The following is a 24,279-nucleotide window of genomic DNA, read 5'->3' as shown; positions in this document are numbered from 1 at the left end:
TTCAAGAAAAACATATAGTAACTTCCAAAGTTTCTCTCTCTACAAATATACATATATAGATTGATAGATATATAGATTGATATACACATTTATGTATATAAATGTACTCATAATGCTTCAACCTGTACCAAGCAACCTCATTGGTGAATAGTGTTCTTCAATTTCATTTTTCTTTCTTTCTTTTTCTAGAATCGCAAGGAACTTAAATTATGAAAGCTTGAATGAAATCTTAAAAGAACTTTGGCTGATGGCATATTCCATTTGTTTCTCCAATTGAATTTCCTCCCTCACTCTAATTTATCCCAATGACTTTTTCTTTGTGCAATCTATTATTACACAGTATCAAATACTTGCTACTTTGACCGTTTGAAAACAATTGAAATTATTAAAACCAAAATTGGAAAAATAAATATATAATAAAAACATTTAAAATCATCATTTAGCGACTAAAATTATGATTCAAAGTAAAAAGTAGCTATTGACTGCTATATTTCTTTTTCATACTTTCATAGTTCAGTTTCTGAAAAGTACCTCTCCATTTGTACTCTGAGAATGAAAAATAGCTGTGAAGTGAAAATTCAAACTTGGTACGTTTTACCGAGTTGGCTTAAAAGTACAGTACAGATTAGACAAATGAAACCAAATGAATCACTGGCATGTATTTAGAACTTGATCCAATGTAACTTGTTTCAAAGTACAAAAGTCAAAGCTAGCACAAGAAAGCAGATAAAATTAACAAAATATTTTATGATTGGTATTCTCAACTTCTGAATTCTTTTACAGAACAAGAATGACAATTTACAGATTGGATAGCTGACTGCAGAATCTTTTTTAAAAAAAAATAAAAACAAGAAGGTTATACTAATATCAGGGGAATGCACAATGATACCGATGCGGCTTTGGGCAAGTCTATGATGAAGCTTCTGTTTATTGTTTGTCTTTAGGAGCCAAGGAAGGCTCCAGTATAAGATCGCCTACTCCCTTTGGCGGCCCAATGCTGCAACGAGCTGTGTTGTGCATCTCAATTGCATCTTTAATTTTCTGAAACTGTGGGATGAAGAAAGGTTAGGTAGAGTTAAAATTTAGAAAATGTTTACGTATATTGATCACTTTTGTGAGAATGCTTTAGAAAATTTATCACTGCATGTCCTAAGATCAACAACTTGATACAGTTATTCAAATATGAGGATAAGGAAAGTTTTCTGTTCATATTAGAGATCCTTATCAATCTTTCTTATTGCATCTGCCCTTGACTCGAAAAGTTCTTCAGATTTCTAAATCAATTCTTCTCATTATATGCTAACCAATGAAGTAGAGTGAATTGACACGAAAAGTTATTTATATCTCAAAATACATTTGACTCATCATAAGCTAACCATAAAAGAGAATGAATTGGCACACTGGAGGTGGGAAGGGGAACGAGGATGCTAACCTTTGCGAGTGAGCATGAGAAGGACTCCAACTGGCCGTCAGCTCCACGATAAAAGTGGAAATAAGGAAGGACCTTGACATTCAAGCTTTTGCACATTGGCTTATTTTCGTCAAAATTGACCTTTAGGAATAAAATCTCAGGGTGTTCATCAGCTGTTCTGCAGAGCTGACAGTTCCATTTCAACATATAAAAAAACATCAGAACATAAAACAGAAAAGTAAAAGTTACTAGGGTCAAGCTTAGATTTAGCTGCAACATGCATTTTCTTTATAAGAAACGGCAAATCTCCTATCCAATGAATATCAATCCTTTAATGAGAGCAGCATTCACAAGAAACAAACGTGTAAATAAGAAGTGTTCTGGAGCTTTCTCATTATAACCTCGGTGACAGATAATGACAGAACTGCTGCTGCAGCAGTAAACCAATAAAGGAAAGAATAAAAAGAAAGCATGCCTCCTTAATCAGAGTACTTAATTTTCCAAAATACTATGCCTCTATCTTGGATATATTTGAAATTCATAGGATCATGCATGAAGTTCAAACAAGGGGATCAAAGGATCATCGATTGAGTCTATTTGAGACCAGCTACTTGGGATATAAAATATTTAATAGTTCTAATTCTATCACATATCCCTGAAGGGACAAGAGTTCATGATTAACAAAATTTTGAAGGATGAGCAATCGTCTGTGGTTTCAAGTTTCAACCTCACTAAAATAGATAGGTTCAAAACCTTAAGTACTGCAAAGTGTATTTTAAAGCTTTTCATCATGATAACCAACAAATGCAGCAGTCTCTCTGAAGACACAAACTTATTTAATGCCTATTTAAATAAGCTGGTCCTACATTGAGGCTCAGAAAATGCTGAAGCATGTTCTGATTATCGGAATGAAAAATGCAAACAGGTCAACTTTACAATCCAAGAATAGAAAGCATTGATGAAAAAAGTTACCCGGGGAAATAATGCCCTGCAAGAAGCACACCAGGTTCCGTAAAATTCTACAATAACTAATCTATCACCAGCTTCACTTAATGCAGTCAAAAATTCCTGTGTTGAATGTATATCAATCATGTTTGGTGCATTCTTTTCCCACCATTTTGGCTGGTCTTTTTCAGCCACAGCAGCCTGTACCTGTTGCATCAGAGAACAGTTAACAGGAGCCGCTGAGAAAACAATTGACTTATTTAAACAATATTTTTAATCGAATAATTGTGTATAAAAGGATAAGAAGGCCACATAATACATCCTCCTAAGTCCTACCCTCAGAAAGCCAATATGAAACTACAAGAAGTTGTCCCGTTGACATTCCAAAAAAACAAGAAAAAAGGAATCAAAATCCAATTTAACTATGGTTCCTAAACTTCAAATCTCAGCGCCATGTTTTGATTTCAAATCTTACCAGTCCCCAGGCCACTTAATAGGAGAATCAACAATTCTCCAAATAACAAGAAATTTCTCCCCTCGTTAACTCATTCAACATCTTACCAATAGCCATCAACAGTTCTGAAGTAACTTCAAACAGAGATGAAGAAAATACATAGCTCCTTTTGGTTTAACCAACCATAAAATAGAAACATGGCTTCTTTTAAAGTTAACCAGTATCAGGCTACACTGAAACATAAAACAGCTAGGTAGAAGGGTCTACAACTGTCAACTGAGAATTGAAAGCACATGGGAAAGAATTGTTGATAAAGCAATGTCGCCAAATTCTTTTAACTGGTAAAAGTACAAGCACCAACAACCATGAAAACATAAACGGTTCAATGGGTCCATACACGCCATTGCCATGGCAATACCGTCAGCCGTAAAACTTCATTTCCCGGATAACGCATAAAAAAGAATCCATCTTTGTCCATGGACCTCACTAGGGTTCCATAGAATCTGCCTGAATAGCATTTTGGCAAACGAAGCTTCAAATTGAAAATCAAACTCAAACAACCCCAACAAACAAATACTTTCTAGCATCATCCGGCAAACACGAAAGCGCAAATTGTTGGGGTAGGTATACTAATATAACTAAATTCATATATAAAAACTACTGTTAATTGCCATATCGATCACATTATTACTAAACAATTCCCACAAATTTAACCCGATATCCAACAAAAATCTCAAGAACTAAAAATCGTACAATAGAAGTCCAACCACAAGACAAGTTATGTACCTTGAAAGATACCAACCTCTTTCTGGGTCTGAAAGAAAGAGGCATTGCATAGCTAGTGGAATAACATGGCATAGGACTCGACCTCTTTTCTGGGTTTTGAATGGATGGAAGAGATGGGTGAAGGGAACTGTAGGACGAGGCGAAGGAGGGTGGCAAAGAAGTGGAGGAGAAATAGAAAGAATGAGACGAGAACCTAAAAACATCGGCCATTTAGAGACAAAAGCGGCAAAATTCAAGTTGAAAAGACAAAAGTTCTCCCCCCAAAATCCCAATAGGACGAGGAACTAGCTAAACAGCATGGGGTAAAGGGAAGTCGAGAGAGAAAACGGGAAAGAGGTTGAAGAAGAAGAAGAAGAAGAAGAAGAAGAAGGGTTGTTTGTAATTGTGGCTATGTTTTCTTCTGCAGCTTGAAAGAGTAAAAAAAAAAAAAAAAATCAGAATTCTAGTACCTCCGGAGAGTGTGCGCGTGAAGAAAAGAGAGGATTTTTACGATTTACAGGATTCGAGATGGCCACTGCAACAATCGATAGTACGCCGTTTTACCCAATTACGGAGCGATGATTTTTGTTCTTCCTTGTCAAGTTGACCTAACACCAACAACGGTGCGATGTACGGTCAGAAAATTAGGAAAACTAACCCCACTCTAATGGACGGCTAAATTACCATTTTAAAATAATATCTCAATTTGCAATATTTTTTAGCGTCACTTTAAACCTAAACTAATAACTTTATAAAATTAAATCTTTCCTATATCCAAATAGATATAAATAGAGAGTTTATATGTTTTGAAATTGTTATTGTTCTCTTGTAATTGAAGGATTTAAATCGATGTAATTATAAAAGTTTAACTTTTTAAATCGATAACTCATAACATTTTAGAAGTTAATTTAATATAACTATTAGTTCGAGTTTTAAATTGATACAACATTAAAGTAAGGTTTAAATTAAAGTTGTATGTCCAACTTATGTCCATGTTGACATAATTAAATTAAATAAATGTCTACAATTTATTTTAAAATGGTTAAAATCACTTTTGTTAGGTTCAAAGTCACTCATAAACACATCTTTAATAATAATTCAAAATCAAAACTTATAAATACTCTCGTTCTTCGGTCTTTTCTCATTATTCTTTCTATTTATTCTAAGATTCAAGAGCAAATGTCGAAGCGAGGACATATAATTTTCATGGAAAGGCTCTAAATAAAAATAACACAAGAATTTTAATTGAACATTTTCAAATATTAAACAATGAACAACGATATTTATAAAATATAACAAAAATCTAGATTTAATAAATGACAAATAATAATAAACATCAATAAACTTTTATTTAATAGACATTAATAGAATCTCGGACTAAAAGTTAAAAATAATGAAACAAAAGTTATAATTATTTCAATTATTCTACGCTCACAACAAGAATCTAATAATAAAGCAAAAGTTAATAAAAAGAATTAAATTTAAAAAATCAAATATTACCAAAATTCAAAACTCAAGTTGGAAAAAATTTATGAAAAGATTTTTTTTTTTTTTTAGAAGAACCATTAGTTTTTAATTTAGTTTTTTTCTAAATAGAAAGAAATTTAGTTAAAAAGATACAAATAAAAAAAAATCGAAGAGAGAAAAAAAGAGAGAAAAAAAGTTTTTTTCTAATTTTTTCTTTTTAAAAAACTATCGTATTTTTTCAAATAACCAAAAATGGGGTCAACTATGCAAATTAATCCTATAAAAGTTGAGATATAAAAATGATTTCTTTTAGGCGCGAGAGAGAAAACAGAGAATAAAGAATTTGGGCAGGGCCCCATCAGACGCTCTGTCCAATCTGTCATTTCCGCCGCCGGCTCTCCTCTGTTTCAACCCTTCCTTCTTTACACTTCATCTTCTCTGTTCTCTGGATTCCATCTCATTTTCATACTGATTATGGCCGAATCCAAATCGAACCCTTCGCCATCCTCTCTTTCTCCCGGTACCCTCCCTATTCTCTCGATTTCCTTGTTCCATTTTAAAAACCAACTCTGAATTTTTGTGTTTTCGTTTGTTTACGCTTCCTGTTTTGATTCACACGATGATTCTGCATTGCGATTACATTTTCTTAGGATTCTTCTTTTTCCTGTTTGATGTGATGATCACTTTCCATCTGTTTTTGTACACAAATAATATGGAATGGGTTGGATTGTGATAACAACTTGAGAACTAAAAGCATCCAAAATTTTTTACACAGAAATGTTACAGATTGATGGATCGCCTCGTGATACCAAGGAGACTCATGGAAGGCGTAATGACATTGACGAGAACACCCCGTTGGATGAAGTCAAGGCGCCAAACGTGTTTGAGAGAATGAAAGAGGAGATTGAGGCGCTTGTCCAAACGATCCAAGCAAAGTAAGAGCCACAAATTTATGAAAGGGTTTTTAATGTACTTATTATGGAACTGCAAACATCCAGTTGGTAGATATATTGATTTCTGATTCATGTTTTACTCAGAAGTGCAATTGAACTTGTAGGTTATAACTTTGTTAAATTTGACCTTCAACGTGTGTGTGTTAATTGACATTAAATATATTACTTCAGTAGTAAAATGTTTTTATTCTTTACAGATTTGTGTTTAAGGCGTTGATGACATTTTTTATGGGGTTTTGTTTCGTGGATGTATTGTGAGTTTGTTTTAAGACTAAATTTCAATGTTCAGTCTAAGGTTTCAGCATCCTTTTATGACTTTATTTTGTGCTTGGATTTTGGAGTTTAAGTGGCCGAGTTTGTGTGTTTTCCTTTCTCTCTAGATTTTGGGTGTTCTGGTGTTGGATTTTATAAGATTTACCAATCGGTTTTAGGCCAACAGTTTAGTTTGATTTTGAGGATAGTCTACTTACTCAAATTCAGGATCCATTTCAATAAAATTATCCCCATGCACATGAATAAAACCTTGTGTTGTTTTCTGATTGCAGGGATGACTCTGTGGCAGCAGAGTCCAAAGAGGATAAAACAGACTCTCAATCAGGTGTTTTCCTTGTATCTTCATGTTAGAGTCTGTAAATTGCTTTGTAGCATAACTTTTCTCCTCCCCTCTTTATGAATAAGCCTATGTTGTTCAAATTTTATCAAGTGGTAAAAGATGGGAGATCAATGCATAAAAGTTGATCCTGGGGGGAGGCATAACTTGATATATCAATACAAATAATGTGTTTATATTCTCCCTGTGTGTATGGATCAGATGGTTCAGTCATAGCAGCAAAAGTGTTTGGAAGAGCAAAGGATGAGATTGGGAAGATGTTGCACATTAATAAAACGAAGGAAACTCATGGCCAGCGTGATGACATAGGAGAGGATACCCCTTTAAATGAAGTCAAAGCTCCTAATTTATTAGAGCGTGCAGTGGAAGAATATGAGGCTTTTATGCAGACCATTAATTCTAAGAAAGAATCTCAGACATCCGACAAAAGGTCTCAGTTTACTTGTTTTTAGTTAGTTTAGGTTGAGTACTGATGAGATTGATTTACTTTTGTCTCTAACTTGTTTCTTTTCCTGCAATTCTTTTGAAGGGATGAAAATGTTGCATCAATGCAGAAAGAAGCAATGCCTCTCTCAGGTAACGCAGCTTTCAAATTTGCATTCTCCAAAGATGCTGTTTATTTATGCTCTTCTGTAACTTATGGTCTCGATTCTCAATACTCTAATTTACTTTTCAACCTCCTGAATTTTGGTTTTGATTTGTTTCATATTAAATGGCCACTGATGCACACATATATGAATGTTCTAATTGTTGTTGTCTTGGTCATTGTATGATTTGAATTGCCAACGGCCTAATGTTTTGCCCTGGATTACTTATCGATTATATGTTTTATTCGAAAGTAAAAATAAGTTTCAGCTATTTTTGCTTCTAACGAGGTTCGGTTTACGGCAAATGGTACAGAAATTAGTTCAAATTTGATAATTCCAATCAATGAAGTGATGGGGCCAAATATTTTTGAGAGAGCCAAAGATGAAATGGAGGCACTTGTTCATACCATCCATCCTAAGAAGGAAACTGATTCACTAGCCAAAGAAGGATTTCTTACAAAACTCGGAAAATGTTTGGAAATAATATGCTCTCCGTCGAAAGAGAAGGATAATTGAAAGAGAAGGATAAATAAAGCCAAAGTTCTGCACAAGTCGGTATATTGCCTCATTTCTACAAGAAGAATTTCACTATCAAGTATAGTTTCTAAGCCTTTTCATCTGTATGTGTAATCCTTTTCATCTGTATTTTCTCATTTCTATATGCTTCTTTGAAATTCATCCACTTTTTCTTTCCCCATTATTGTAATATAGGAACTTTGTACTTTTCCATTTTGGGAATTTGCAATTTGACAATCAAGTATATTTCACTACTGTAATTGTGTATCCTACAATCAATTAAGCTGAAATTTGCAATTTGTTACAAAAGAGTGCACAGTGGATTGAATTCTTAAATTACTTTCATAAATAGTTAAAGAAGTGAGACGAAAATGGTAAAAAATTTGCCTCCACAAATATATAAGCAGCATTGATGATTGATAGACAATCACAGAGAAATATCTATTTCCATACTTCACAAAAATGCATTGTCTGAATATAGTTTATAACAGAGTTAACAACACAAATGCTTCTTCATCCTGCAAATGGTTCAGCACTCCAAGAACTTGCAGTTGGGAAAACATACACCATCAATTTTTCTATTTTCCAAACATACGATCTGACATAATCATCATCAAAAGAGCTTCGTGTTGAAAGGCTTCTGCTTAATATAGAAGAACCCCTCAATGAAAATCCAATGAAACCAATCTTCTGTTTCCTAATTCTGAAAATGCAGATTTTAGCTTCACCCTGAGGTTAGTTTAGAACAGTAAACAGTGAAATATACTCATGTCTAAAACAGAAAATTGATGTAAGAGAAAGAACAAACCTGAAAATGAGATATCCAAACAGTTCTTTGATTACGGTACTGGATTCATCTGAAATGAATTCATGGCAGCTTTATCTGATCTTTTCATCCATGCCAATGCTTCCAAAACTATCACTGCAATAAGAATTATGCTAAGAAGAAACCCATAGCCAACTTTCCATTCATTTCCTGCACCTCCAATTTGAATTCCCAACACTATATTCAATGCTCCAAAAAACAGAGCAATCCTTCCAAACCAATGGTGATACCAATTCCAATACTTTCTGATTTTAGCTTCCTTGTTGGGTCTCAAAAAGAATGCAAGCACCTGAATTTCAATTCCCGTTACGTTTCTCATAAAAGTTGCATCAGTGTTTTGAAATCTTTTATTTTTGAATGTAAATTCTTATGAAGATTTGTTACTGGTGATGGTCTGATGTTTATTAACAAGTGATCTTATAAAGATGTTTGTAGTTTTTGATGTGCAGAGCCAATTTAAAGAAACGAAAAACGGAGATTGAAACACACCTGAAGAATGCTAAGTACAAGAACAAAGATACCGATGCCTCTATGAGTTGGTACATTGGCATTAATTTTATTGTAAAGTTGTCTTCCAAGTACAACAGTAGTAAGTCCAATGGCAAACCCCACAAACTGAATTGCTGAATGCAGATAGTACCAAAGAGGATCCTTATGTTTGAAGTATCTAGGAATAATTGCCCCAACTGGAAGGATGAGACCCCATCCAATTATTCCCATTACACCGTGGTTCTTCTTTGTTTGACCAATCTCACTGCCTGCTGCTGCTGCTGAAGACTTAGAGCCTGTGTCAAAGAGCAATACAAGAAAATCTTAAGGGTATTAAAGCAAATAGTTAACAAAGAAAATTGATGTCGACAGCAAAAGAAACCTGCAGAGAAGTCAAAAACAACAGCAGTTTTATCACTGTGAGTAGACAAGTGATGATGTCTAGGATAAGCATTCCCAAAAGCCAAGAGAATTGGTTGCTGAGAAACCGTAGCACTGAATTTGAGTTGAAAGGCCAAGTAAATGGTGGCACCATGCAATACAACTGAGGAAGGAACATTAGTGAGTGGCAATTCTCCTTTGTCTTGAATTACTTCTGATTGCTTTCTTCCTTGCAAGTAATATTGATGGATTCTTGCATGCCCTTTCTTGTTAACCCATCCCACCATTGCACTTGATCCCACCATCATCCCATCTCTTGAAAACCCAATCCCCACCCACCCTGTTGTGTATAAAGCTGATACAATGATGTTCATTACATTCTCTTCATTTTGTGTATACTGCATAATCCAACACAAAAATCCTTCAAGTACCCAAACATTTAAAAAACTTCTGGTTTAATTAACACTTTGCCCTTGTACTTTTAACATGGTTCATTTTGGTTATAGTACTTATTAAACGTTTATTTTTTTCTTATACTTTCAAACTGTCGTTTCGGTTCATGTATTTTTAAAAAGTGACTATTTTAGTCCTAAAAAATGAAATGAAACGATCAAAATGGTTATTTTTTAAAGTATAAGAACCAACATGACATTCTAAAAGTGTAAGGACTTAAATGAACTAAAGTTGGATATATAGGTACTGAAATAAGTAAAACCATAAAGTACAAATACTAAAATATAGATGACTGAAATGAACGAAAACTGAAACCAGTGAAGAAGTGTTTAAACCAAATATTCCAGATCAGATCAAACATACCCGTAATACAAATGTATTCCAGATGGGCTTGCAGATGACATTGGTTAAATTACCATACGGTGGTGGAAGAAAGCTTCTCAAATCAGTATCACATTGCTCCGATACACCGCCGCTATAGCCGCCATAGCCACTGCTATCTACTTCGACATAATCATCCTCATCATCATCGGCAGCCATGGCCGGCGTCTGCAGGTTTAAAACATGGAGTAAAAGACAGAACCCAACAACATATTTGGGAAGGGATATCAGAGAAGCCCATTTTGCCATTAGGAGAAGGTGGGACTGAGATGGGAAATTAATTAATGATGGGAGGAAAATGGTGAGGGAGAAAATGAAGAAGGAAATGAAAGAAGGGCAATAGAATGGCAGTTGAAGCGTTGCAGTAACTTGGATTCTAAGGATGAATTGATTGAAAAATGTTAGTTGGTTTGTGGTGGCGATAGTGACTTGAGGCAGCCAGCGGTTGGTAACTGATGGCAAAAATCATCATTTTCCCGCGAGAAACCCACCTGCCATTTTCCCTCTTTTCATTTATATTTCTCTTCTCCAACCTTATCTCTCACTTGCATTAAAAAAAAAAGTCTTTCTTTAGTGAAGTTGGGAGTCAACCAAAATGTCAAGGTTTGAATTTTGTGTAAATGTTGGACGAAAACAATGATAAGATGTTGATCTCAATAGGTAGTTTAAAGAACTAAACAAACCAACAAAATTGATAAATAATATAGTTCATGCTTTTCAAATAGGCTAGAATATTATTATTAATATCATACTTATCGATAGTTTGTTGATTATATTTTATATTTCATGGATTTCTTCGATGAAAATATTGATTCACACTTCCAATCTATAGAAAAGTCAACATATCAATGAAAACTTAATATAATGAAATTCATCAACTTTAGGGAAACCGAAACTCAAAACTTAAAAAGTGTTAGTTTTTACATCGATTTACTCTTTCTTTGGTTAATTTGTACATGAATTCTAATTAAAAAAAAACAAAACAAAAGTCTTCATAAACACATTAAATATCAGTAAAACAAAGATATAAATAAAGATAAATTTAACCATGGTTTAAATTTATAAAGTCTTTCGTTCAGTAGTTTGGCTCCATCATAAATTTCAACCAGAAAAAAATATTCCTCTCAAATATATGTATGTGATTCAATTTCATCTAGTACATATGTTTTATAGTTTATGGAGAAAAAAATATTTTTTTAAGTGTTTGAAGTAACTAAATCAAGGCTCTTAACTAATTTAACCAAGTCAACATTTTATTAGCAATAGATTTTTGATATTATAAGTAGGTAATTGTTTAGAAGTTTGAACTCATTTTTCTGAAAATCCACTTGTTTTCTTCACATGCTCCAACAGAAAACATCATCACTAATCTACTAGGGCATTTGAAACAGAATTTGTGTTTGGTTGATAATCATGTTGGGTTTTCTCCATTTTTAACTATATAGTGGAGGGGAAAAAACATATAATTGTTATGTAAAAACAATATTTAAATTGCAGGTATTTGGCTAATAAATCTCCAAAAGAAAAGGAACAAAAAAGGTTATGAAATTTGGATCTTAGGGCTAAAAACTTGGTAATTAAGTGCTGATAATTGAAAGTTGAAAGAGGTAGGCTTGTTTTGTGTTGCAAGATACCATAATTAGGTGCTTACTACTTTCAACAGCTCAATAATCACCAACCCTTCTAATCATATCTCTAACTCCAAAAAAAGTTTGAAACTTTCGGTTGTACTAAAAAGAGGGAAAGAGAAAAAAAAAATATGATGTAAAGTTTGAATCTTGGTGCTTCTCGACTAGCCATTTCTAGACTTTGGGCCAATATTTGTTATGGGTTTATGTCTACTAAATTATCAGACTTCTGTGTGTCCCCGTGGGATCGATATTACTCAAGTTGTCAATTTCCTAAAGTTTATGTCATCCTTTGAGTATGTGTTTACTTAGATATGATTTTGTTTTATTAAATGTGCGATCTTTAAAATAAAATGTATATGAATGTGAGAGTGAGATTTAGGGTCCGTCCTATACTCTATACCGAACTCTCGAGTGTATACTTCAATGGAAAGCAAAGTTAAGACTGGTATAGTGAAAAAAATCGTTCCTATATACTTCAATCTTTTTTCTCGACCTACTCGAGAGAGAATCCATTTTTTGTAACAATCTCAAGCAATATGGAAGTGTTTGGACCAACAGAGCTTACTATTTTGTATTTTAAACAAAAAGACGAAGGAAAAGAAATTTGTTCAAAATATATGGATGTGGTGAAGGATAAAAGATTATAGAAATGGCATATGCTTTGAGAACCATAAGATCTCAAAAGGAAAATATAACAAAGGATGCTGTCGCATATTCCTTCCCCACCCCGGTCCCAATGCCTGCAACTCCACCACTTGTTTTGAGGGTTTTTTTTTTGTTTTTTTTGTTTCATGAAGGTTCTTCTGATGGTTACCTGTTGTAATTCAACATCAACAGAACATTTGACTTGGTATTGATTCTGTATAATCCGACACTGTGCAAATTCATAGCTTAAACAGTGTGTTTGCAAACAACTCGTGGAAGGCTCTCCAAAGTTCTGAACATCACAACGATTCATATTCCAGAGAATTCTCTGCTCCAGTTCGTCCTTTTTCTACTTGAAATGCTCATTGAACTCAGAAATCAGAACCCCTTCTTATGGAAACTGTCAGTGTAGGACTTATATCGAGTCCCTTCATCTTCAACGGATCCCCTCAACGAACTAGGCCTTGCTCTACCAACTTCTTGTCCTTTGGGTTTCTTCAATCCAAAAAGCTTCGAAGATTTCCCCACAATTTTTCTTGTATTAATCGTCCAACTACTAGAAATGAGAAATATGAAGGCGGTGATCGCAGTTTTCGTTCGAATCTCTTCTGGGTCTTGGTTCCGATTTTGCAAAGTATCAAAGGAGTTATCTTGTCCAAAACCCACAAAGCTCAGAGTGTTTCGGGGGGATTTGTGAATGGGGGATTGAATGGAACTTACTTACAAAGCGGGAGTGTCGGGACTGCTTTGTTGAGTATAACTGCGACCGCGAAGCATCGGATTAGTCCGTTCGTTGCTACATTGGCAACGAATCCGACGTTTGTTTCGGGATTGTTTGCGTGGTTCTTTGCACAATCGACGAAGGTTTTGTTGAACTTTTTCGTAGAAAGGAAATGGGATTTGAAAATAATGTTTGCTTGTGGTGGGATGCCTTCGTCTCACTCTGCATTGTGCACAGCTTTGACGACTTCAGTGGCTCTTTGTCATGGCGTTGCGGACTCTCTTTTTCCTGTCTGCTTGGGCTTTAGTCTTATTGTCATGTATGATGCAATTGGTGTTCGTCGACATGCCGGCATGCAAGCTGAGGTACGAACTCTTGTTTGTTTTACTTAATCTTCTACGAATTTCCATGAAATCTGTCTGAAAATCTTTGAGTTTAGAGTTCTCTTTTGTAGTTGCTAAGTTTATTGAAGGTAACTCAAGCTGCATCATCCATTGTCATGGTTTAGTTCTGCTGCCAGTGTTTTTGGTGTCAGTAAATGTGCTTTTGATTACTTTGAAATGAACACTCCATCTGTTTATGTCTGCCTGCCAATCTATGTTGATGCTTTTTGGAATTTCCATGGGATGTCTGGCTTATGGGTATTTCTTGTTTGCTTTGAATATATACCCAACGTCATTAGGAGCATCCAAAATTTTTAATCTACATCCAAGTTGTTACGAGGCAACCACCTTGGCGGCTTCTATCTATCTATCTATATATATATATATATTCTGTTTGGTTAGCTGTTGAGTTGAGCCTTTGGGTTTGTTCTTTGTAGTTTTTATTATGCTTGGTAATTTGGTATACTTGTAGTCTTTCACTGGTTTTCTTGTGTGGACAACTGGGTTGGATTTTGATTCGTGAGGAAACAAGGTCTTGGATTTTAATAGGATGAAAACAAAAAGAACTTATTAGTTGAATCAAACTGAACCTGACCGATGGTATGGTATATTTGAACTTTCAGTCTTGTCAATTAATGTAGTAGATATAAATTTGAATATTTTGTCTAACAAGACTATAAACTTTGTATTTTGTATCTAGTACATCCGTAAATCGAAAATGCGAAGACCTCTTGAATGCAAAATAGAAAGTTTGAAGACTCCAAAACACTTTTTAGAGTTTAGATACAAAATAGACATTCAACGGTTAAATTGTAATTGAACTTTTAATATATGGTATCTAAAGATAAAGCAGTGTTGCATGAGTGTTGAGCTGTATAAATCACTCTATGTAATTGCTTCCTCAGTGAATAAGGTTTAGTGTTGTAAGGATTTGTACTGAAATATATGGAAAATGGGCGAATGCAGGTTCTTAATCTTATCGTTGAGGACTTGTTTGAAGGACATCCCATAAGCAAAAGAAAGCTGAAAGAGCTGCTTGGCCACACGCCATCGCAGGTCCTTGCTGGTGCTCTTCTAGGCATCGCAGTTGCTTGGTTCTTTTGTCAGGGTTCCATGATACTATGTTGAATTAACTTCTTTGGAATTGTTAATTCAACCCTTTTCACTATGGAAACACCCTTTTTTTTTTTTGCTTTATAGTTTTAAAATGGCATCAATCGCTAAATCTTTTACAAAAAAGGATCATTTGTTCAAAAAAAAATACTTTACAATATTACTTTTCACAACATTTTAAAACTACTGTTGGAGTTAGAAATTTTTGAAATGTTAGATGGAAGATGCTTGTTAGTAGTTTGAGTTTAGTCTAACATTCTTTTTACTTTAATGGTACTTTTGAAACATTTTTGTAATGTTCGAGATAATATTGTAACTTTTAAAACAACTTAGTATTTTTAGAACATGCAAAAGAATTCATGGATATATATATATATATATATATATATATATATATATATATATATATATATATATATATATATATATATATATATATTTTTTTTTTTTTTTTTTTTTTTTTTTTTTTAATTTTAGTCTAAATTAATCAAAGAGAATAACAGTAACCCATTATTTTATACCTTTCTTCTATGTTCATATATAGACTGTAGCCTAGAAAACAGGTGATAAGCCCTTCATCTTAAACCAAAGAACAACAGAGCATGTTCTTAGGAAGACAAAAAAAAAAGTATCCTAATATTATATGTATATATTTTATTTAAAGATTTTAAAGAACGAGTCCGAGGAAAATTACAATATTTAAGTATTTCATTACTTATTTAGTTATACACTAATGAGATCAAGCAACCTTCCTGACCTTGATAGCATGTAATACGATATAAATAAATCATATATACAACTTTAAAAAATTATAGCTATCATAAACATAATCCATGAATTATGATTGACGTCTCCAATTTCAAAATTTGTTTGTCTGTTTGTTTGTTTGTTTTTCCCTTCTAAAATTTGTTTGTTGATGTTGATGATGTTAACCTTTCTTTAAAAAAATTAAGTTAATATCTATGAATATTTTTTTAAAAAAATCTTTAAAAAATATTAATTTATATATTTTAAAATCTGAGGTTGCTTTCTTCTACGGTGCAATGGAAACTTACCTTTCAAACTACGTATCAATTTACAATTTTTTTTATATTTGCTCTTATCAAACTCTAACTTGTCATAAGTGAAACAATTTGAATTTTTCTTTTAAAATTTCGTTGAAAGTTGTTCGTGCATCAATGTTTATCACTCCGTTAACTTTTTTTAAAAAAAGATCATATCTAAAAATCCAAATATGATAAAATGTTTAAAGATTTAACTGATAAAATGACAAATCTGACGTTGTATTTATCTGTAAAGAAGGAAGATGGATGGATATAGTACCAAGATTTACCTTTGACACATAAGGACAAAATACAAAGTCGGTCAAAGTTGAAAGAAGGGTAAACGAGAGTTGTGCTTGAGTTCGTTGGGAATTGGAAGAACAAAAAGTGATTACAGCTTCCTTCATAAGTCAACAATAGCGACCATGATGATGAAAATAAGCTCAAAATCTTTCTTTGAAAGGAAAGGATTAGGATTCCATGTTTGGAACAAGGAACGAGGGGAAGGAAAAGAATATACTTAATTATCTCTTATTCCTTCTTACTCTTTCTCTTTCTTCTTCTCAATCTCCTCTTATTCCTTCTTATTCTTCAAAAGGTGTGATATCATTTTTTTTTTACATTAAAGTGGGTAATTAGAATGGATAGCAATTGTTAGAATAATTATTAACTATGTAGCAACATTTTAAAAAATTTGCAATTATAGCAAAATCTATCGGTGATAGACTTCTATCGGTGATAGACTTCTATCGTTGATAGACTCCTATGGTTTATCAGTGATAGACCAACATTTGCTACATGGTCTATCTGTAATAGACTCCTATCATTGATAGATTTTGACAAATTTTGCTATATTTGCAATTTTTTTAAAATGTTGCTATATACTTAATTATTTTAAATATAATTGCTAAATTTGCAACTATCCCTCAAGAAATTTATTATTATTATTATTTTAAATTAAAAATTTTATTATTATTATAATTGTTACTATTAATATTTTTATTATTTTAATACTATATTTATATTTTAAAATAGAGGTGTACGATATAATTGATGTTCGTCGTTTAACTACATTCGAAAAGAAAAATATTTATTTTCCATATTTCATTTTGTTTCAATGATGGTCGTCGTTTTTTTAAATTGATTGTTAACGATAAGTAATTTTTCGATATTGTACTTACAACGTCAATTTAAAAAAATAAATATAATTTCTTTCGTACGTAACACATTAATTAATTTTTTGGCACGGAAAAGTTGCGTACAAAATGTTCAAAATTGACATCGTATTTACGAACGATAATGAAACATGTTTTCGATAAAAAATTCAAATTTTGGTAAATAAAATACGAATATTTGTATCTTAGATTTACAATATAAATTTTAAATAAAAAATACCAATTTAAAATAATAATAATAATATATCATATTTCTTCCCATTTATTCATTATCCTAAACATTAAATAATCTCTCGTAATCATTCCACTTATTCCTTCTCCAAACAAAAATTATTATAATCCTTTCCTTTTTCATAATCCCTCATTTCTTCTTATTCCTTATTCCTTTCTCCCCTTTATTCCTTTTTGGGTGAAGACCCGAATGGGTTGCAAAATCTCAAAATCAGCTCCATTGGAGGAATCAACTCCGTATAATTCCTTACATGACCGCTCTGCTCTTGCTTCTGATACCCCTTGTTTGTGCTCTAATCTTCTCTCTTTTCCTTCATTCCCCATTTCATTTCTTCTTCTGATTTATTTTGTTGTTTTGAATCTCTGTTGGCAGTTTCAGAGAGTGAGATTGAGTCTTTGCATAATCTATTTCAGAAACTGAGTGATTCTGTAATCAAAGATGGCCTAATTCACAAGGTAGGTGTCTTCCTCTTCTCTTTGTGCATTTTATCTTTGCTGTGATTTTGATTTCATTTCATCTCATTACAAGGAAGAACTACGGCTTGCAATCTTCAAGAATGTCAATGAAAGAAACCTCTTTTTGGACAGGGTACGCCATACTTTTTGTACTTTTTTCTCTCGATATCCCACCTGTGGAATCAGTGAGTTTTTTTTTTCTCTCCTCATTTGTTTTGCAGATTTTTGATCTGTTTGATGCTAACAAAAATGGGCGAATTGGATTTGAGGAATTTGTTAAGACATTGAGTGTCTTCCATCCCAACACTCCAAAGGCAGTCAAGATTGCACGTAAGAAGATGGATATGATATGATGACTAATAATCCATTTTTTATTAAAAGAATTTGTGTTCAAATGCAATTTGACTAACGTTTTCAAAACAAAAGTTTCTGCGGTTTTATTATTAGCATCAAGAAAACCTTTCTGGATTCTTCTCTTCTTTCCTTTAGCTTTTTCTCCCTCTCTTGCGCTCTCTCCTGCTCACTCGGTCAGCACATGGGTTCGTTAGACATTACATGAAAAAAAAAAAACGCTGCATGTGGGTTCGTTGGACATGGCATGGAAAAACATTGGACGTTGACGTTGGCCATGACGCTTCGTCAGTTGTCACGATCGGATGTCGATAGATTGGTACATCCATGAGCCGAGAGAATAACATAGTGCTCGTTGTAGCCGGAGGGGCGTTCCTAAACACGAGAGGGAGGGAGAAAAGTGTTCGAAAATATGGGGCTCAACAATTGGTTACTTAAAACTGATATTGATTTGATATTCAATTTCTCAGATGCATTTAAGCTGTACGATCTTAGGCACACTGGATTCATTGAGCGTGAAGAGGTTAGTAAAGTCTATTACAAATATCTTGGTGAAACGAGCTCTACTTACAAGTATGAACCTTTCAAGAATTAATAATCCATTTAGATGATTGAAGCAAATATAACAGAAAGTTTGTCGTTCCATGATAGCTGAGAGAGATGGTGTTGGCTCTTCTGTCTGAATCCGATCTAGTTCTGCCCGATGATGTAGTCAAAATGATTGTCGACAAGGTAAAGATGAGCTGTCAACTGCTTTGCCACTCTTCGTTCCTAAAACTTTAGTTTGAATGAAATTGCTGCTCTGTTCGCAGACTTTTGATGAAGCAGATGCAAAGGGTGATGGTAAGATTGATGAGGAAGAGTGGAAAGCATATGTAGCACAAAATCCTTCTCTACTAAAGCACATGACAATTCCATATTTGATGTATGTTTCAAATCTTTCATCTAGTTATTTACTTCTTGTTCCTCTTGCCACGTTTGCAGTCTTTATCTTCTTTTGTGATACTTGTGACGTATAGGAGACGCTCTATGGTATCACAAGACATCTGTTTTATCAATGGCAAACATCACACACGTATGAGTTCTATTTGCTTACAGAGACATGAGACTGGCATTTCCCAGCTTTGTGGACAGTGGAGTCAAAAGCTCTGATCTGAAGGCTTGACCTACGAAGGTTCTCAAAATCCTTGTCTTGACAGATGGCTTAAGCAGTTTACAAACACCATTTCTTTTGCAGCAGCCGAAACTGGTTCACGTTCCTTTGCTCCAATGATCCTGCAATTTGAATTTCATTTCCGTGAGCATCTAATTCATCAGTCAGTTCCTGGTGAAGAAGATATCTCCACTAGAAGTTCCATGATTGAGTTTCGCCACTTCGGCTAGCTTCTGAAAAAGGGGCACAAAATGGCTCTCATCTTCACATCCGAATCATAGTGTATTTGTATATCAAAACCTTAGTTAAGGAACAATAATATAATCTACAGATTGTAAAATGATAAATAAGAAGTTACAACTGGATATTCACAAATCTCAGAAAACTAAATAGTCTTTGCAGTACACAAAGAAGGTTTGATATCAACTCTGAAAAAAATATAACATCGACGTCATTTCTGATGGCCAAGGGTGAGATGCACCATTTTGTTGTATCTAATCTGAGGTGATGGATAGCTCTTGGCCGGAATATGTAATAAACTTATGCAGCAAACGAGACCACCACGGCTGCCTCTGAAATGTGAGTGAGGCCATTAGGTTGGAGAATGTCATCAACACTTTACACCGGGGCAGAAATAAAACAAGACTGAACCATAACAAATTCAGCATGTTGATCAGGGGTGGGTCAGGAGATTTTTCGACCCCAGATGCTGCTCAGGATACCATTTAAACCCCTGGCATCCTCACACAGTCGTCCATAGGCAGGAATGACAACTTCTATCTAATCACTTTTCCTTTAGTTTCTTTAACTTTCGTTTTGACCTTCCCCTGAAAGAATAATCAACAATCAAGAAGTGTTTATTTCACAGATAGAAAGCAAAGTCAAATAAACCATTTTATGTATCATATATATCAAGGTTCAGAAGATACCTCCTTGGTGTCAAACCAAATACACCTTTCATCAAAGAGCTAATATCCACAGAACGATCCTTCATGATCTTGTCTTGGTACATTTTGCTACCGATTTCAGTGATTTGCTCTTCCACTTCTTCCAGTGTTTGATCCACATTGAGCTGAAGCTCCCCTTTTCTAATGACAGTAACTCCAAAACCATTTGCTTTGGCTTCCCGAAATGCATCCTTGTGAATATTTTAACAAAAGTGAGACAGGGTTACGCTAGAAAATTGGCAAATACGTGGACACAGAAAAACAAGACACAACTCAGGGACTACAAGAAAACAAACACAGTGTAAATAACACTTTCCAGTTTGTCCCAAATGTTCCAGCGAAATGCATCACTTCCAACACATGAAATTAGAAGAGTACAGAAAGCTAGAAATTAGAATGTCAGTAATTCCATACCTTAGGCGGAAGTGCAACAACAAATGCAATGCCAGTCCCCAACATTTCCATATGAGATTGAATGATATAGCAAAAGTTTTTGCAATCACTAGCATTCTCAAAAGCAATTACATGGCATGGCTTCGGCTCAAGTTCAAGATCTGCAGCCATCTCCAAGGAATAGAATCCTATTCTCTGCTTCTCATCTTCCATCGTATATAATTCAATGCACTGTAAAGTTAAACAAGGTGTTCAAAATCAAATTGCAAGGATTTTTATAGTGAGCATAGTAAAATTAACGGCAGATAATGTTCCAAAAGTATTTGTAACGTCATAAGTTCAGTTTTAACTTGGGGATGGGATAGTTATGCTCGGGATATAAGATTCCTAGAGAAATCATACTCACAAGTACATGACGAAGATCTAACCACCACAAATAATCTTCTTCCTCATCTTCAGCGTACTCACGGTACTTGCTTACTACAGCCTGTGGTCCAAACATTTCCATCTCTCTTTTGAGCTTGTTCAATTTCTTTTCCACGAATTTTTTATTTTTCTCAGGTAACTTGTCCATCAAATCAGCAGCTTCTTGCACTTCTTTCTCAGTAATCCACCGATCTAGATCTTTTCCAATATCCTTCATAACAGATTTCACTTCTGGATCTGTCTCTGCATTATAAGATTCCAAAAATCCCCGGGACCATTTCTTTGTGTGTTGCCAAAACTCCTTCCCTGATTTTTTACCAGGTCTGGTGGATCCATCACTACTTTCTATAATTGTCATAGATTTTTTCCTTTCTTGATTATGAATTGCCATATTGGGATCATCGATATTCTCAACACTACCATTAGGGTTCGAGGAGCTCTGCTCATCTATATTCATAGAAAGAGGCAGACCAGCTTTCCGATCAAAAATTGCCTTTCTTTGCTCCAGGTAATCATTGAAGAATTCAGGGCTCTTTTCAAAAAGAGGACCCTTCCAACGTGGAATGATTTTTTCAGGTGGATCGTATATACTGATGCCATCTAGAGAAAAATAAGAGGTAGGTGGATCAGGACAAGAAAAAAATATTTAACATAAAAAGTTCAAGAACATTTAAGTACCTGCTCCATAGTCAAGATTTTCAATGTTGGAGTGGAGCCACTCATGCACCTTCAACAGCTTTTCGTTCTGTCTCTCAATTTTCTTCTCAAGACCATTGAAGAATTTAACCTTGTCCTCAGGATCCATTGAATAGAATGGATCTCGATTTGCCAATTCATTTTCTCTAACCTTAAAAACAATATCTCTAAGGTTTTCATCTTTCATCCACTCAAGCTCCTCGTCATTGTCGTTTTCATACTGAAGTTGTGCTAATGTAGAATTGGCATCAGATAGGCGTGCAGCTTTTTCTCTAGCAGCCATATAGTTATCTCTAAAGCCAACTCCGATCTTCCTAATAAAAGGCTCAAGTTCATCAAAATTATCTTCTATCCAGTTTTTCGTTTCACCGTGCGGCATAGTATCTGTATCACTATCATTAGAGTCACTATTCAAGGACTTGTGAAGATTTACACTGCCACCTACTGAGTATCCTTCCGCGGAACTTTTAGAGCAGTCGTCATTGACTGAGATGGAATTTTTATCTCCAAGTGCAGAATCAACATTGCCACTAACCAAAGGTGAAGAATCTGACGCCCCAAATGAAAAGGAAGATTTGAACGCTATGTTCTCTGAGTCTGCTTTCTTGTTTGTCTCGGTTTCCAATACATTGTCATTTGGCAGCCTTGGAGCAGCAGAAAATTCTTGGGTAGTTCGGCCATGAATTTTCTCATCAGGCTTTTGTTTTTGATGTCTTTCAGAGAGATACTCCCTAGCTTCCTTCACTGATCTTATGATCTTTAGTTTCTTTTGTTCCGAATCTGTTTCTAGTTTATTGGTCTTGCAGGAAGTGTCAGATTCCGTTGTATCCATGATTCCTAATGAAGTCTTGCAATCTTTAACATCCCATGTGGTGCTATTCCCACCATGTGGCACTTCCATGTTTGAATTGCTTGAGACTTGCAAATCCTTCGTCTCTACTGAAGCTACATTGTGAAGCAAACCACTCTCAACATCTTCAAGAACGTGTTTATTGTGTCTTGAATTATCAGACAGAAAACAAGAACCCTCATCCATAGGCTCAATGATCTCATCTTCGTTGGGCAAGCTTCCATTCACAGACGAGAGATTATTTTCATCGGAGAAAGACAATGGGTCTTCTTTTGCCTCCATTTCCCGCACATCACGGGCCATGTCTCTTATTTCCTGAATTTTGTTACTCAAATCTGCAACACTTGAATTCAGATTGCCAGTAGACTCTCCTAAAACTAGTTTGGTAATGGGTACTTTTGATTTTTCTTTTGCTATAGTACGCATAAGTTCTTGTTTATCTAACCTGGGCTTTTCAACTGAGACCTTGGGTGGCTCAGCACGTACTTGAATAATTTCAACTCTTCCATTGTCCAGCACCTCTTTCTCCTTTCTAGATTTGATCTTTCTCCTCATCATTTCTTTCTCCAATTCAGTATATTCAACCTCCTCCTTTCTGAAAGCGAACAACTTCTTCAAAGAAAAAAGTAGGAGAAAACTACAAAGAATTAAGCCCCCAACTCCAGAGAACTTGGAGAGAACCTCAGGCCTAAAACTGAAACCCTGGGCAGCCTTCAGAAAACTAGACTCGTCATCTCCTTGAATTACGAATTTGGCGACTGAACTATTCCTTGGAAGCACATCCTTCCCATTCTCAATTTCTCTAGCAATCGTTTTCGCAGTTGAGATTTTATAGTTCACTCCCTTTGGGTCGTCCAAATCCATTCGCTCAACTTGGCATCTCTTTAAAATTTCGTCCTCATTGATAGAAACCGATTTGACATTCCCATTTGAATCTTGAAATACCGTAAATATAGGGCCAGAACCAATCCCCCAAAACTCAATATCTTTCTTATACTGATCAACCCAATTTTCCAATCTATTCCACAACACAGATTCACCTAAACCTTTTGGTCTCGTCTCAACAGAAGTATCACTAACATCAATACCAACACCACCGGAACTCTCACTATGTTCAGAAGTTCGTTCAGGCAATTGAAAATCAGAATTTGGATTGCTGGGAATATGAATTCGGCGTACCTGTTGTTCCTGAGTGAGTTTCTTCCTCAGCGAGTTGCTGCGTCTGGTCGGACGAGAAAAATTAGCGAAAACCACCAAAAAATTCCTTCGACATCTTGGAAGATTAAAACTTGGGTATCTACAAATTCTGGAGCAGGGTGCTTGAATTTTGAATGAGTTTTTCTTACTCGAATTGGGAAATGAAAATCTGGGAGAGAAGAGTGAAGAGCCATTACTAATGATAGGAGAGCGAGAAGAAGAAATGGGAGAGAGAAGCTCCATTCGTGAAGTGGGTATTCATAAGAAATGAAGAAGCAATGAGCACAGCGAAATGTTGAGTTTGTGGGGATTTAGCTAAAACCCTGAATCACCCATCCGGAAGACGACGACGCACCCTAAACGACGACGTTATCAGCAATCTCCAATCCATGGGCTCCCTCAACTATGAAACCTAGCTTACTCCGTTAACATTATTTCTATTTTAGTGCTTTTTACTTTTTAATACATTTTTAAAAATATGTCATAAATAGAATCTTTCCTACAATATTTATATTTAGATTTATTAATATTTTTATTTTAAATTTTATTTAGGGATCTTTTGAAAAAAACAACAATTTCGAAAACTAAAAAAATAAAAAAAATACTAAAATTGTCGACCGTCGGGCCATA

General features: G+C 34.6%; 6 protein-coding genes across 11 annotated transcripts; 3 read left to right on the top strand and 3 right to left on the bottom strand.

Moving 5' to 3' along the window:
* Nucleotides 1-727: 727 nt before the first annotated feature.
* Nucleotides 728-4,208, bottom strand: LOC103483190 (thioredoxin-like 2, chloroplastic). The gene is made up of 4 exons (XM_008439678.3): nt 3,597-4,208; nt 2,384-2,563; nt 1,433-1,597; nt 728-1,047 (listed from the first exon to the last, which is right to left on the bottom strand). Exons 1-4 carry the CDS (start codon nt 3,804-3,806, stop codon nt 928-930), a joined length of 675 nt encoding a protein of 224 aa, XP_008437900.1. The 5' UTR covers nt 3,807-4,208; the 3' UTR covers nt 728-927.
* A 1,132-nt stretch (nt 4,209-5,340) lies between these two features.
* On the top strand, nt 5,341-9,834 carry LOC103483189 (uncharacterized). 3 transcript variants are annotated; one of them, XR_007821538.1, is made up of 7 exons: nt 5,348-5,562; nt 5,818-5,977; nt 6,541-6,593; nt 6,807-7,035; nt 7,135-7,181; nt 7,506-7,787; nt 8,984-9,834. XR_007821538.1 is itself a non-coding variant. In XM_008439676.3 (6 exons), the coding sequence occupies exons 1-6, from the start codon at nt 5,517-5,519 to the stop codon at nt 7,706-7,708; spliced, it is 738 nt and encodes a 245-aa protein (XP_008437898.1). In that variant the 5' UTR covers nt 5,341-5,516; the 3' UTR covers nt 7,709-8,017. The 3 variants fall into 3 exon arrangements, 1 of the variants encoding a protein (XP_008437898.1); XR_007821537.1 differs by having other exon boundaries at nt 8,970-9,834; XM_008439676.3 differs by lacking the exon at nt 8,984-9,834 and having other exon boundaries at nt 5,341-5,562; nt 7,506-8,017.
* LOC103483187 (cytochrome b561 and DOMON domain-containing protein At3g61750) lies at nt 8,081-10,750 on the bottom strand. Of its 2 annotated transcripts, none has more exons than XM_008439674.3 (5): nt 10,221-10,750; nt 9,406-9,802; nt 9,024-9,319; nt 8,517-8,823; nt 8,081-8,437 (listed from the first exon to the last, which is right to left on the bottom strand). In XM_008439674.3, the coding sequence occupies exons 1-4, from the start codon at nt 10,485-10,487 to the stop codon at nt 8,548-8,550; spliced, it is 1,236 nt and encodes a 411-aa protein (XP_008437896.1). In that variant the 5' UTR covers nt 10,488-10,750; the 3' UTR covers nt 8,081-8,437; nt 8,517-8,547. The 2 variants fall into 2 exon arrangements, with proteins under 2 accessions (XP_008437896.1, XP_008437895.1); XM_008439673.3 differs by having other exon boundaries at nt 8,081-8,411.
* Nucleotides 10,751-12,537: 1,787 nt separating this feature from the next.
* Nucleotides 12,538-14,968, top strand: LOC103483186 (uncharacterized). The gene is made up of 2 exons (XM_008439670.3): nt 12,538-13,600; nt 14,585-14,968. Exons 1-2 carry the CDS (start codon nt 12,908-12,910, stop codon nt 14,744-14,746), a joined length of 855 nt encoding a protein of 284 aa, XP_008437892.1. The 5' UTR covers nt 12,538-12,907; the 3' UTR covers nt 14,747-14,968.
* Nucleotides 14,969-17,257: 2,289 nt separating this feature from the next.
* On the top strand, nt 17,258-19,515 carry LOC103483184 (calcineurin B-like protein 7). Of its 3 annotated transcripts, none has more exons than XM_008439667.3 (8): nt 17,260-17,464; nt 17,554-17,636; nt 17,710-17,769; nt 17,858-17,966; nt 18,458-18,510; nt 18,639-18,719; nt 18,800-18,912; nt 19,007-19,515. In XM_008439667.3, the coding sequence occupies exons 1-8, from the start codon at nt 17,371-17,373 to the stop codon at nt 19,137-19,139; spliced, it is 726 nt and encodes a 241-aa protein (XP_008437889.1). In that variant the 5' UTR covers nt 17,260-17,370; the 3' UTR covers nt 19,140-19,515. The 3 variants fall into 3 exon arrangements, with proteins under 3 accessions (XP_050941807.1, XP_008437889.1, XP_008437890.1); XM_008439668.3 differs by having other exon boundaries at nt 17,267-17,464; nt 19,086-19,515; XM_051085850.1 differs by having other exon boundaries at nt 17,258-17,464; nt 18,800-19,150.
* Nucleotides 19,446-24,061, bottom strand: LOC103483185 (uncharacterized). Its single transcript, XM_008439669.3, has 5 exons — nt 21,585-24,061; nt 20,887-21,506; nt 20,502-20,711; nt 20,070-20,278; nt 19,446-19,967 (listed from the first exon to the last, which is right to left on the bottom strand). The coding sequence occupies exons 1-5, from the start codon at nt 23,890-23,892 to the stop codon at nt 19,925-19,927; spliced, it is 3,390 nt and encodes a 1,129-aa protein (XP_008437891.1). The 5' UTR covers nt 23,893-24,061; the 3' UTR covers nt 19,446-19,924.
* Between the last annotated feature and the right edge of the window lie 218 nt (nt 24,062-24,279).

This window comes from Cucumis melo, chromosome 6 (genome assembly GCF_025177605.1).
Source record: "Cucumis melo cultivar AY chromosome 6, USDA_Cmelo_AY_1.0, whole genome shotgun sequence".
Lineage (NCBI taxonomy): Eukaryota > Viridiplantae > Streptophyta > Magnoliopsida > Cucurbitales > Cucurbitaceae > Cucumis > Cucumis melo.
Note: the sequence above shows the minus strand (reverse complement) of the source record. Positions and strands in the feature narration are given on the sequence as shown.

What these genes read in the sequence shown, in the direction of transcription:
- LOC103483190 (XM_008439678.3), bottom strand. Translation starts at nt 3,806, where the DNA reads ATGGCCGATGTTTTTAGGTTCTCGTCTCATTCTTTCTATTTCTCCTCC. An exon ending in GCAGGGCATTATTTCCCCGG is followed by an intron (nt 1,598 to 2,383) that starts GTAACTTTTTTC and finishes TGGAACTGTCAG; the next exon opens with CTCTGCAGAACAGCTGATGA. An exon ending in TCTCATGCTCACTCGCAAAG is followed by an intron (nt 1,048 to 1,432) that starts GTTAGCATCCTC and finishes TTCATCCCACAG; the next exon opens with TTTCAGAAAATTAAAGATGC.
- LOC103483189 (XM_008439676.3), top strand. Translation starts at nt 5,517, where the DNA reads ATGGCCGAATCCAAATCGAACCCTTCGCCATCCTCTCTTTCTCCCG. An exon ending in GTCCAAACGATCCAAGCAAA is followed by an intron (nt 5,978 to 6,540) that starts GTAAGAGCCACA and finishes TTCTGATTGCAG; the next exon opens with GGATGACTCTGTGGCAGCAG. An exon ending in AGAAGCAATGCCTCTCTCAG is followed by an intron (nt 7,182 to 7,505) that starts GTAACGCAGCTT and finishes CAAATGGTACAG; the next exon opens with AAATTAGTTCAAATTTGATA.
- LOC103483187 (XM_008439674.3), bottom strand. Translation starts at nt 10,487, where the DNA reads ATGGCAAAATGGGCTTCTCTGATATCCCTTCCCAAATATGTTGTTGGG. An exon ending in GGAATACATTTGTATTACGG is followed by an intron (nt 9,803 to 10,220) that starts GTATGTTTGATC and finishes TGGATTATGCAG; the next exon opens with TATACACAAAATGAAGAGAA. An exon ending in TGTTTTTGACTTCTCTGCAG is followed by an intron (nt 9,320 to 9,405) that starts GTTTCTTTTGCT and finishes TCTTTGACACAG; the next exon opens with GCTCTAAGTCTTCAGCAGCA.
- LOC103483186 (XM_008439670.3), top strand. Translation starts at nt 12,908, where the DNA reads ATGGAAACTGTCAGTGTAGGACTTATATCGAGTCCCTTCATCTTCAAC. An exon ending in ATGCCGGCATGCAAGCTGAG is followed by an intron (nt 13,601 to 14,584) that starts GTACGAACTCTT and finishes GGGCGAATGCAG; the next exon opens with GTTCTTAATCTTATCGTTGA.
- LOC103483184 (XM_008439667.3), top strand. Translation starts at nt 17,371, where the DNA reads ATGGGTTGCAAAATCTCAAAATCAGCTCCATTGGAGGAATCAACTCCG. An exon ending in GATTCATTGAGCGTGAAGAG is followed by an intron (nt 18,511 to 18,638) that starts GTTAGTAAAGTC and finishes GTTCCATGATAG; the next exon opens with CTGAGAGAGATGGTGTTGGC. An exon ending in TCAAAATGATTGTCGACAAG is followed by an intron (nt 18,720 to 18,799) that starts GTAAAGATGAGC and finishes CTCTGTTCGCAG; the next exon opens with ACTTTTGATGAAGCAGATGC.
- LOC103483185 (XM_008439669.3), bottom strand. Translation starts at nt 23,892, where the DNA reads ATGGAGCTTCTCTCTCCCATTTCTTCTTCTCGCTCTCCTATCATTAGT. An exon ending in AAATCTTGACTATGGAGCAG is followed by an intron (nt 21,507 to 21,584) that starts GTACTTAAATGT and finishes ATTTTTCTCTAG; the next exon opens with ATGGCATCAGTATATACGAT. An exon ending in TTTGGTTTGACACCAAGGAG is followed by an intron (nt 19,968 to 20,069) that starts GTATCTTCTGAA and finishes TTATTCTTTCAG; the next exon opens with GGGAAGGTCAAAACGAAAGT.